At 41.5% G+C, this 13376-nt stretch overlaps 1 protein-coding gene across 24 annotated transcripts in view; it reads left to right on the top strand.

The window, feature by feature from the left end:
* The window catches only part of LOC139276737 (plasma membrane calcium-transporting ATPase 2), a 430975-nt gene that overhangs the window by 55716 nt on the left and 361883 nt on the right, over window positions 1-13376 (top strand). For 21 of the 24 annotated variants that reach the window (XM_070894745.1, XM_070894744.1, XM_070894739.1 and 18 more), the window contains exon 2: window positions 10164-10361. The exons of 2 other annotated variants lie outside the window; for them this stretch is intronic. In XM_070894745.1, the coding sequence (XP_070750846.1) occupies window positions 10164-10361 (198 nt within the window). Of the gene's footprint in view, window positions 1-10163; window positions 10366-13376 lie in introns of all 24 variants that reach the window. One more of the 24 variants, XM_070894748.1, reaches the window with a different exon arrangement.

The raw sequence follows: 13376 nt of genomic DNA, 5'->3' as shown, positions 1-13376 counted from the left end.
GCTGCAGTTCACAGACTGCCCTGAACAACCCACAGCAGACACCACCTTTTTCGAGCCCATAACACGCAACCAAAGGATCAACGACACCACGCCGGACCAGGAAATCGAACCCATCACGCCCAACAGCCCAGCAAGGCCAGGCTCACCTGGCAGCCCTGCAAGGCCAACAACACACCAGTCCAGCGAGGGCACAGCCAACACACCAGAACAGACATTTGTACCGAGGCGATCCACCAGGGAAAGAAAGGCTCCCGACCGCCTCACCTTGTAAATAGTTTTCACTTGGAATTTTGGCGGGGAGTGATGTTGTGTATCTGTAAAGCATGCACTCCCATGTTCTGCCGCCAGGGAGCTAATCCCCGGAAGTCCCAAGGGATCCCAGCATCCCTTGGGAGCACTGTAGAAAAGCCGGCCCCTAAGGCCTGTACCTCACTCTGGACTGTCTTAATGAAGACTGAGGTCACTGTTATTTTAACCTCCCTGGGTGCAGTCTCATCTGTGTTAGGAACACAATAGAGCCAAAGAAGAAATTATGCTCCTCGAAGCTGAAAATGACTGACCTGTTGACTAATTTCTCCAGTCAGTGTTTTGTGCATATTTCTGGGGAAAAAAACCATGTGCAGTTTATTGCTCACAATGACCATTCAGATGTCCAGTGACTACACCATCCCATAATCCTCGTGGCAACTGGCAGAAGTGAAACCCTCAGGGAAGAAAAATACAAATTCATAAAATTTAGCTATAAGCAGTCAACCTTTTGCAAATTACAATGTGTATGTTTAGTTGAAGCAGCATAGCCTGTTCTTTATCTTGTAAATTGTACAAAATAATGTCATTGTGTACATGTTAAATTGTTTTTTTCCTTTTCAAAATTAATAACAAGCAGAATAGCACACCCACTGTCTCCCCAAGGCTGTTATTTTCAATGCAGACAGTCTGAGCAGATTGCTGTTGTATGTTTTCACTCACCTGACCTCACATCTTAGCTTGCGTACAGTGATAGAGACAATAGGTTCAGTGTCATGTTCATCTCTACCTCCCTGAGAGAAAGGGAAAGAGGTGGGATAAGGTCGGTTGAACGATCAATTTTTCTAATCCTTTTAAATGGGGATCAAGGTACACTAAAATTAATTGAAGGAAGTTAATAAAATAAGTCCTTTAATGTGTTGATATATGATACATTTACTCTCTCTAATTAAACCTCATATGCGTACACTAATCCCTTGTGAAGTGTGTAACTAATTTTCTACACTTAATCACGCTTTGAAAATACACAGTATTGTGGATGCATAAAAAATATGTTGTGGTACAACAGCCAATTTATTTTGGGTAAAATGGTGTTTTATATTTATATTTGGAATAATGGGATAATTTCTGATTTTTAATTGTTTGACTTTATCAGGAAGTCAAACAATTAACAGATTAGCAATCGCAGTAGTGGGAAGGGAGTTATAGACTATAAAGTCTTATATTTTTGAATATTAATGTCTCTGATATTTGCAATATATTTTGAGTTTATTCCATGAATGTAGCTTGAATATCAAAAGTCCTATTTGCAACACCAGTATGGATAAAACAAAGAAATACTCATCATCATCATAGGCAGTCCCTCGAAATGAGGATGACTTGCTTCCACGCCAAAAAGGGATTAGTTCACAGGTGTTTCAATGAAGGACCTAATATTCCAGATCCCGAAATACACCTTGAAGGGTGGAAGATGCCTGTGCGTGGAATTTTTTTAACGTGGGGTGGCCGTTGCAAACCAGCCACCACACGGGCTTGACAGAGCTAGTCTTGGTCCAGTGGCAAGGATTACCCAAGACGACTGGAGACCTGCTCTGCTGCACGGACCTAGTGTGCACACATATCGCAGTGTGGGCTGGCCAGTGCTGCCCCTGGGCTCTCGCCTCTTCTGGTCCCGAACTCACGCCTCTCCTGGGCCCCGATTACATCCCTCTACAATCTTTCGCCGCTCCTTCTCCCCGACCTTGCCGCTCCTGCTGTACCTGCCCACGCTCCAATCACCGACCTGGACCTTGATAACATCCCTCTTCGCTGCCATTGCCCTCCTGCACCAGCTTGCGCTGTACGTTGAAATGGTGATGGCCGCCACACTAATGTGAATAAAATACTCGTGTGAATAAAACTAACATGGTTCACTGGCCATGCTCTTATGTTTCTCATAAGAACATAAGAATTAGGAGCAAGAGTACGCCATTCGGCCCCTGAAGCGTACTCTGACATTTAATAAGATCATGGCTGATCTTATACCTCAACTCCACTTTCCCGCCCGTTTCCCATATCCCATGATTCCTTTAATATTTAAAAATCTATCGATCTCTGTCTTGAAAATACTCAACGACTGATTAGTTGTGATTAGTTGAATGGAGGCACTGGTTTAATGTTGGACATTGGTACTCCACAGTGAAAACAGCATTTTTATTCCAGCTAGTATTCAACTGTGGAATTGAACCCGTGTCCTCCACTCTGAAAATGTATGCATTGATATTCCAGAGAATAGTGTGATGCAAAGTTGAAATAGTAAGGAGATTTGTCCCTGGCCTACTTTCTGCATCCTTGTGACTGGTTTAAGAGAGGCACTAGTGGAAGCCTAGAGCCTGGCCACTTGCCTGCCTTACCGATTGCATAAAGGTGTGAGGAGAGTTAGCAGGTCAAAGGAGACAAGGGAGAAATCGCAGGGACTATCATTCTCATTTTTAAAACTTATTTCCATGAGGATGGTATTATAGTAAGAAAGGGTTACTGTATCACCAATTGGTTCTGTCTGGTTTTTCTGAGCTAAAATCGATAATGAAATTGTTATCTCAAAGCGTTGTTAAAAATCTACGATAATCATAATGGAATGTGACTTAGCCAATAATGAAATTGGGGTAAATATCTCCAATTCTGGAGTTCATCATTCATCTTCATTTGTGAAAATAAAATATTGCTATTCTATAATCTCTGGTGTGGCATTCTCTATTTTGAATTTTAACAATCTCTTGCTATGTAAGCCATTTGGTCTTTGAGTCTATCTCATAGTTTGAGTGTCTCATATATATATATATATATATATAATTTATGTTTTTTGAACTTTATGATTTACACTGAATGCTGTGGGCCTTAAAGTAATACATGAGAGAAATATAGATCATATATAAAACTATTATCAGCAGCACTGATTATTAGCTAATACACTTGGCTTGAATTCACACTGTACAGTATTAGTAATGAACGTGTTAATGTGTTTTGTCTGAGATTTTTCTGCTAGTTTAAGAAATGTTGACTCCAAATTGGTTGAAGGCTGTTTTCAAATAGTCGGCAAATGAATGTCATACTAACATATTTGTTGCTAGTATCGCCATTTCAACCCACTGATTTGTAATTGATCTGATGATCGAAAGCATTAATGTGTAGGTATTTTATCATAGGATAAAGACATGATGGAGAAATCTTATCCGGAGTCTGCCGAAAAATTTGAATTTTGGAAAAATAATACCTGCAGAATACGTATTTAAACTGGCAATAACAGAGCAGGGATATCTCAGATTGCTGTCATTCAACTCTGTTCAGTAGTAGCTGCCCTGGGATTCTTCCCACTGTCCCTAGAGAAAAAAGCTCCTTTAGTTTTAATGGCATGTCAGTCAACCTAATTTTTTGACAGTAAAATAAATGTTGTGGCACCACAAGTCACCGTTGTATCCAGTATTCTCAAGGACATATCAAGGATATTGTAAGACGCTGCCTGCTGCATGTAGAATGTGCAGCTCTATTACACAACCTTCATTGGTCTTCTAGCTCAATTAACTTCCGTGAAAAAATCTAATTTTCTGTCAGCTCAAGAAACCTCAAAAGGAATTTATTTTACATACTTAAAATGTAATCTCGGTGATCTTTTATTTATTATACTCCCCTCTTCCAGACCCTCCTCCCCCCCCCCCCCCCACCTCCCTTTTCAAACTATTGGGCTGGGTGCTCCTCCATAATCTCACAGAAATTAGAGGGACAGCGGCAGAGAATAATGCAGAATCTGGTGTTGAAGCCTACTGTTGCACCTCTGCCCCAACCTGGATTTCCTTCCTCCACAGCTGCACGAACCATCTTTTCCTCACCCACTGCCTGCAAATGTTGGCAGGGAGGGCCAGGGCTCAGGTGCCAGCCTATTTCATTTGTGTCCGCCCCAATTTAAACTGCCTCCAGTGACCACCACGTGAAAGGTTATTCAGTCAGCCTTGGGTAATAGTGGCAAATGTCCCTCAGTCAGGGAAGGGAGGGAGAAAGTCTCGTCGAAGCGTCCTCTCCCTCCCACCTTGCTCTTACCTGTGTAGGTCTTGGTCTCCACTGAGGCATACAATGCTGCAGCTCTGCTGATCTTTGGGTTCTTCTGCCCCATTAAATGCCCACTCAGCACCACTGGAACACTAACTGGCTCCTTCTTGATGGCAAGAATCCCACTGGAAGCTTGTTGTGCATCTTCATGGACCCCTGACCTAGGGAAGTTGGCCAAGATTGAGACGGAGATAGGAGATGGGTGGAAGCTGCCTCACATTGCTACTCTGCCCTAGAGGAGTATTTAGCCTATTTTAGCCTATTCTTTCGCATTAGATGTCCTCTAATGGCAAGAATGAGCGACAATGCCTGTTGGCAAATCTACAGTCATTTATGCTCATAGTTTGTTTATATTTGTGGCCTTTGTTTTGTGATGGTGTTGCAGGCTAATGAAATCCTGGCCTTTCCTCCTGTTTGAGAATTATTTCTGAATGGGACTGATAATAAATGAGGCTGTATAACACTCCTGGGAAGCACCCTGGGATGTTTTACTACATTAAAGGCGCTATATAATTGCAAGTTGTTGTATCAATCGCTGGCTGTGATATCTTTTAGCAGAGCTGTAGCACAGCTGGTGGCAAGTGGTGGCCAATATTCCAAACATGAGCTGGCAATTTCTCACAGTAATCATTTGGAAACAAATGCCTATGAAACCTTTTGGACAGAAGCAGTCCTTGCCACTACTAATATGTGCTAATGGCTAAATATATGTGAAGTGACTGTCTATGGTATACTGGCCTACCAAGTGGCAAACTGCCCCACCATCAAAAAGCTATCAGAAGGAGGGAGGATATGACTGGTCATCATTAGCAGGAGAAAACAGTGTTTTGGCAGAGTTGGACAGTAATGTACCCAACCAAGTGGGCTGTCCTTTGGATGATCACAGACATAATCCCTTAGAATGGGAATACCCAGAGATCAATTTCTTTGCAATATTGAAAAATACAAAGTACAAAATCTCAGGACCATGGCCGTGGAAATCTGATTAATACACTTCCTACACTCCATCTACCTTCAGGTTGACAGCTTTGCTATTGTGTCAGAGAGGCTGAAAGCAATGGCTTATAGAAAAAGTAATTAAAGTCATATCGGTCACAAAGGAAACATTTGACATGAAATCTTTATAACAGCTAAAAGGACGTTTGCCTTTTGCTGGCAGCACGATGAGAAGGATCCTGCAGTGTGTGCGTTATGTGTGATCTTGGCTTACTTGGATACTTGATTGGAAGTCAAAATCTGCCAGGATTTTTGGTAATAGCTGTTTCAGCTTTCCATTTTTTTTTAAGATCTTAAAAGGTGTTGCACAGATCTAGAAGTAGGCCCCCTCTTAATATGACAAAATTATCTGAAATTATAGGAATTCATGTCCAAATGATCCCAAAGGCACATAGAAAATAGGTGCAGGAGTAGGCCATTTAGCCCTTCGAGCCTGCACCACCATTCAATAAGATCATGGCTGATCATTCACCTCAGTACCCCTTTCCTGCTTTCTCTCCATACCCCTTGATCCCTTTAGCCGTAAGGGCCATATCTAACTCCCTCTTGAATATATCCAATGAACTGGCATCAACAACTCTCTGCGGTAGAGAATTCCACAGGTTCACAACTGTCTGAGTGAAGAAGTTTCTCCTCATCTCAGTCCTAAATGGCTTACCCCTTATCCTTAGACTGTGTCTCCTGGTTCTGGACTTCCCCGACAACGGGAACATTCTTCCTGCATTTAACCTGTCCAATCCCGCCAGAATTTTATATGTTTCTATGAGCTCCCCTCTCAACTCCCGTGAATACAGTCTCTCCTCATCTGTTAGTCCTGCCATCCCGGGAATGGTCTGTGAAATCGGACCTGTGGTGTGTGGAAGCGCTTTGTTCAAAGAACCATGACTGCTTTAACTTGGGTAAATAATCTACCTTTCTACAATACCCAACAAGCAACTTGAGAAGTAAATGATCTTTTGGTTTAGGTAATGCTAACGGTCTTCATCCCTGTTTTCTAATGACAAGTACTGATAATGAAATAGAAGATGGTGACACTTGAGGCACACTATATCAAGTCTAATTACTATACTATGTTAACCACACATGCCATTGTTATTATACCAGTGCTACACATGTTACTTCAACATGACATTTTGGAAAGGATTTGTAACTCTAGACAATAAATAAGGACAATGTCCTTTTTAATTGGTACAAAGATTTCTGTGGCATCATTTTGCTTAAATGGAATACTGGGTTACAATTCTAAGTGATCTAAAATGCATCACATGATTCAGTCCTATATGTAGTTCAACAGAGCATTAAACATTAAATAATGGATTAGAGCAGGGTGATAAATCTTTGTTTAATCAGTGACATTTTAATTAGCGCTTTATCATGCTGCTTATTGGAGCAGAATTTTGTATGTTTTTGACTTTTATCTTTATCTGTTGCAAGACAATGTCGAAGTATACTTACTATTAGCCTAGAAAGGTGTTTTTAGGATTTAGTTTTATCTTTTACTGAAGGATGTGTCCAATCTTGTACATTATTTTTGGTGCATTGATGACCTGGTTTGAGCTCCACATCGGTGAGACCAAAGTGTGAATCCCAGAAGCCTAAGCTCTTTGCGTGATTAATGAGAAATTGCAAAGGACATTGAGTTATTATGTATGTGCTACCTGTTTTCAGATTCTTGCTGCATTGCAGCTAGAGGAAAGATGAATCTAGCTGATAGCTCTTGAGGCTGCAGTGTCCCATTTTTCCGATGTGCAGAATGACCTGTGGAAAGATTTCCTTCCTAAATCTATCTATCTTTGAAAAAAGATTTTAATTTGTCCTGTTGGAATCAATCTCCGTCATGCATAGAGGTGCTGATGACCTCTAAGATTCACGAACTGGATTCTGTGATTAGCATGAATTGAAGAGCAAAGAGCAGAAGTCAGAGGCATCTTCACAAACTGTGCCTTACTGATCTTGATGTCCATAGAAAGGAAGAATATTGAACTGATTTGAGTTTGGAAATAAATGCTTTCAAGGTCAATATCTTTATCCCATACTTGTAGATAGATTTTGATAAAAATATTTTGTCATTCTGGATCACTGCTGACTTAACAGCGCAGCTACTGAAAAGCATGCAAAGCACTGCTTAGAGAAGTACTGCATATCTATACCTCCTAGTGGTTGGTTGCAGAGCAGCATGGATGGTATGTTAGCTGCAGGTTACCTGGCTGCCCTCTATCGTATGAGGACACTTAACGTGGAAGGAAAATAATTTGAAAAAAATTAAAGGGATAGTTGGGAATGGAGCAGGATTTGGTCCTGTCCACTCTATGCCATTTTTGGGGCTTTGGGGATGATTTTGCTGGTGCACAAAAGAGGTGGAAGCTTCTTTTACATATTTAAAAGGGGCGGGGAGGTGGTGCACGGCGGGGGCATGTCATTTTGCTGTCCATTTAAGTGCTGGGTGCACTGGAAAAGAGGCTTCATGTGGATCTGGAGGCAGGAAGGTATTTCTCATGTCCACAGACCTAGGGAGCAAAATTTCCCTTTTTTAATAGCCCCATTAGCACATCCACCTCCATTTGCAACAAAATTATTGCCTGGGTGAAGGGGTTGATAGCGCCTCCGGGGAAATTGCCTCCGGGGAAATTTGAGGATGTTGTGCCGTTAGCGCTATGCCTCGCAATTTGCGTCCCAGGCAGGCGCACGCATATCGCCGTGCACGCTGACCCCTCCCCCCCCCCCCCTCCGTGCAGGCCTCTTTGCATCCCGCAACGGAAATTGCTCCACGGGCAGCGAGGATGGCGCCGGCCGATGTTACCGGCAACTTTGCGGGTCGCGAAGCTGGCGGACACCCGCCGCCGGGGCGGCCCTTGATGGGGAGGCCGTTTGCGCCGTGGGCCGCCATATTTTTCTGTCGGCTGACTCTTCTGTCGGCCCGACATTAGCAGCCATCGCCTCGACCGGGCTGCCATCGTGCAGCCTGGCACTCCGTTATTAGTGAAGAGGTTTGCACAAATGTAATTATATTAAAAAATCTAAGAATATTTTAGAGATGCAACTTAATTCAAAGAGGTGATGGAGACCATTTGTTCTGAGTGATTTCAAAAATTCGGTGCAGCATAGAAAATTGAGGCCTAGGGGGCCTTCTGTAACACATGCAGCTCTTTGAGTCCTTTATAATTGAAAATTGCGACATCTTGGGAAAATGAGCAAAACCTGAATATGATATTTGCTGCCAACTTCGCTTGTAGTGCTCATGGTCTCTGAACCAAACATTTCCTCCTGATATATGGTTTGTGTTTTTTGCTTTGCACCTCTGTGAAATGTCTTGGGATGTCCTTTGTCGATGTTCCAGGATTACATAAATGTAAGATGTTGGTTGCAATTGATGTATCTCATTAGTTTTGAACTTTATTCAATTAATTCCAAACATTGTTGTGGCTGGGGACATGTGTCTGCCTGCCATTCCTTTCCTAAATCATTGAGATTTATTTTATTTTATTGTTGACTCTCCCGATAAGAGTGTACTGCTGTGAATGGTTATATACTGATGTAAGACTGCTTAGTTGACATTTTTGATTATTTTTTTGCCCTTACTTTTACAAATGGCTTTTCAGTTTTTTTAAAACCTCCAGTCAAATACTGGCAAGTAAGACAAAAAAAATATGCACAGCACTGAAGAAGCATAGTTAATTTTCTTTTGCCTTCTGTGCTCCTCTTTCTCTCACCTCTGAATCAGAAGGTTGTGGGTTCAAGTCCCACTCCAGGGACTTGAGCACAAAAAAATCTAAGCTGACACTCCAGTGCAGTGCTGAGGGAGTGCTGCACTGTCTAAGGTTAAACTGAGGCCCCATCTCTCAAGTGGACATAAAAGATCCCATGGCACTATTTCGAAGAAGAGCAGGGGATTACCCCTGGTGTCCTGGCTAATATTTATCCCTCAATCAACATAACAAAAATAGATTATCTGATCATTATCACATTGCTGTTTGTGGAAGCTTGCTTGTGCACAGACTGGCTGCCGTGTTTCCCACATTACAACAGTGACTGCACTCCATAAGTACTTAATTGGCTGTAAAGCGCTTTGTGACGTCCGGTGGTCGTGAAGGGCACCATATAAATGGAGTCTTTCTTTTTTCTCTTTGTATACATGCATAGAAACAGTTCAGCGATTTCCATTATTGCTTCAGAACTAGTTATTCTGTAAATATATTTAGTTTCAAGTGACTAAACTGCTATTCCTCAAATAATAGTATTCTTGTCAAACAAATGCATTTAGTCAGTATTGCAGAGTCCCAGGAAGCCTCAATGCAAACCACATATAAATAATAGTGCATTATAAATGACCTACGACTGGAATTTAACTGACAGCAGATTTCTGGCGAATACCAAGCCGCAAGTTAATTTCCTGCCCGCCCACGGCAGAATGAGACCAAGCCGATTTTTAATGACATTGGCCTCGTTTAAATCCCGCCAGCCGATTTCCCACACATTTCCCACCGATGATGGTATCAGGACCCGACATGAATATGTTAAAAAGAACCCGTTAGTTTTGGGTGGAGAGTGGATTAAAATACGAACCCGGTTCCTGGGCGGGTTGGTCATTTGGACGAATTAAATTGCCCACCTGCCTGGTTTCCACCTGGCAAGTAGGCTTAAAATCGCCCTGTAGCCTCGGTCCACTGTGTGGGAAATTGATTCCTCAACCTGTTCCTCAGGTGGAAACAGTGCAACCCCCTGGTACTGCTCACAAGCAGAAAGATATTGCTAACCTGGTGGTTCTGATAATTTAAGCTGTATTTATTCATTATTATCGCGCACTATTGCTAAATTGTAATTATATTTTTTCTCGACAGGTTTAGCTGGAAATCCTGCAGATCTTGAAAACAGAAAACAAATTTTTGGTAGAAACTTTATACCTCCAAAAAAGCCAAAAACTTTCTTACAGTTAGTCTGGGAAGCACTACAAGATGTGACCCTTATCATCCTAGAACTTGCAGCCATTATATCCTTGGGACTCTCATTTTATCAACCACCTGGAGAGAGGAGTGAAAGTGAGTGAAGTATTTTACTTTATACATCTGATTTGCATGCTAGCTGTATATATAAATATAATATATATATACACACATATATATATACGTATATAAAATGATATAAATATATTAAATATTACGTGCAAATATCACAACTACAAAAAATGCATTATTACAATAAAATATGCAGTTAATAAAGATGAACAAAAATTACTCTTCATTAGGTTTATATCACTGATTAAATCAAGCCAAACTGGGATATGGGTAAAGATTTTTTTATTTGATAAACTTGCTACTGCACAATGTAGGTGAATTTTACAGAAGTATAAACTGTGCTGAAATGGTAATATGCAGTTCTGCTGGGTGTTTTCCATTTTTTTAATCCAATGACTGTACTCTATTAAGGATTCGGAAGGTGAAGATTCAGAGTGTAGTGACTTTACTGCCAAGCTGCTAACAAATGAAAAATTGCATTTTATGTCTTAATGCTGCTTTTGTCAGATTTTAGCCTCTGCAGGATATCTGTTTGCTGCAGACAAAGGTAGGTGGGATGTTGGGTAATGTATCTCGTGTTCACTGTTATCTCCTCAAATTCATTTTTGATCGCTGTCGATGGTGTGATGTGGTTGAGGGGTGGAGAGGGGGAGGGCAGTGATGGTTGGAGAGATTTATTGCCCCTCCAGGTGGTTATATGGCTGCTGGTTGGTGGGGATTGTGGGGTCACCTTGCCTGGTTACAACACGGCTGAATGGCATAGACTCGATCGATCAGCTGGTCTTTTTCTCTTTGACTTTTTAATATATTTGTGTATATCTCTCAATATATTAAAAATCTTATGTCTCTGAGCACTCCCTGTCTACACCACTGAGCTCCTGTTGACATGCTATTTGTGTCAACTTTTTCCATAATAAAATCCTTTCTCCACACTTTTCATGGAAAATGCCTATATATGCTCATTACTCAGATTGTGTGATCTTGCCACTGGATTCCCACAATTCATGTGGGCTCCTCCACTAACCCCCCCCCCACCCCCACCCATGTGGGTACAGGACATCCTTCCTCCTCTGGATCTCCCCCAGCAGGACCTTCATTGCCGTGTCCGAGAACCTGTGCGCCCTCTCCCTCTGTCCGTGAGCCATCCTGAAACGTGCTGCTGTGTATCAGCCACACCTTCAGTAGAAGTGGCTGCCCGGAAGCTACAGACACCATGAAAATTGCTCCTAATCAGCACTTGAGTACTAAACCTGCAAGTGTCTGTTTTAGTGCCTGCAGGCAGGTTTAAATTATGGTAAACACCAATTAACCCCCCAAATTGTGCGGTAAAACCAAACTTTTAAACAGGCATGTCTTATTAGCACAGCACTCACTTGGTCCTTGTTTTTACCCTATCTCCAAAATAAATCCCACACCCTTGAAGTTCAAAACATATAAGTATAAACCCAAACTGTACATTTCCTTGACCATTTTGAACAATGCGATGTATTCCGTTAATACGGTCCTCCAGTATAGTCTGAGTGTATGAAGAGGGTGATTAAGGGACAGCATCTTTCTACATAGCTGACCTTTGTGGTAGATTCTCTGGCATGTAAGGCACTAACTAGGTTTGGCTGTGGTTTGACAACACGGTGTAAAGTCTGGAACTTTAAGTCTCGTCTTTGGGAGCTGTGGTGTACAGCTCCCTGGCAGCTATTTCATCATCCTATGTAGTATCCTCTCTCCATCAAGATGGAGATTTGTTTGCAGTACAATCTGATGCTTTTATAATAAGGCTGTTCCAGAGGACAAAGTGAATTTATTTGATTTGAGCACAGTAAACACAGGACATGATTTGCAGGACTTTACTAAATATAAATTGACAAGCTTGTTATGGAGGATTTTTATTAACTTTTTTATTATAATTATTTTTTATTTATGAGCTTTGTTAAAAGAGTAATATATAAAATTTAATAGAATTGGAAAACTTGCCCAGAAGATTGAGGAACTTGGCAATCATTTGTTTATGGTTGTCTAACTGTGATAGCCCACTGTAGATAACTTTTACTGTTTGTTATTTGAAATTTAAGCACACATTTTAAATCATTCTTACAATTCCTACAGCTCTATGTTTCTGGTGACTCTATTGATTTTTCTGACAAAATTGCCTGGGTCTTTTGATCACACAATTTGGTCCACATGAAATATAAAGGGAGAGTTTCCTCCTTACTGCACTGGAGAAACACTTGCAGCAAAAGGAAAAGGGGTGCAGAGATCCATCATCTCTACCCCCACTTCACAGCTGCTGGATTCCCTGGGGAACCCCAGTAGTTGCACCCGTGCATGCAACAGCCACAGGCCCAGTGTTATTATTAAAATGAGGCAGGACGGCCCTCCCAGTTTGCTTACATCTTTCGCCACCCATAGGGTGCCCAAATGCAGGGCTGCCCCAATAAGCTGCCAGTAGGATCCTCTTAAGACCAGACAGCATATGGATGCCCAGGAGCCACCTGAAAATACAAGATATGTGTGATATTTTGAGACACAGCTTTTACACACAACTGCACAACTTGGCTCCCGGGCAGAACTGTGCAGAGCACATGGCTTTATTGTTATTACATCAGTCATCCACTAGTGGCCCTCCAACACTTCTCCCTTCTTATTGAAGAAGTTAATCATAACAAATAACCATTGTACATGACTTGCATAGTGTACACAACTCTTGATATACATTCCTCAAATGAAACCCATTTTATGTTTCAAAATTCTACCATAGAATTCTGTAACATAAACAAAAGATATGAACTTATTTTCCATATTTACAGATTAACCTTAACCATTAGTTTTCTGTTTCGAAGAGGATACATTCTTTCTTGAACAGAACTTTCCGATCTTGTCGGACTTTGATTCATTCTAGGCTGAGTCTGAGGAGACCTTGATCTACATTTGGGCTCTCTACACTTTCAGACTGTTTGTCTGCCTGACTCGGACTCGGACTTAAATTTTGACTTTCACTTGGACTTGTTTCTGGTACGTCTGCTGTAGGATTTTCTACCGGTA

Source organism: Pristiophorus japonicus, chromosome 12 (genome assembly GCF_044704955.1).
Source record: "Pristiophorus japonicus isolate sPriJap1 chromosome 12, sPriJap1.hap1, whole genome shotgun sequence".
Lineage (NCBI taxonomy): Eukaryota > Metazoa > Chordata > Chondrichthyes > Pristiophoridae > Pristiophorus > Pristiophorus japonicus.
Note: the sequence above shows the minus strand (reverse complement) of the source record. Positions and strands in the feature narration are given on the sequence as shown.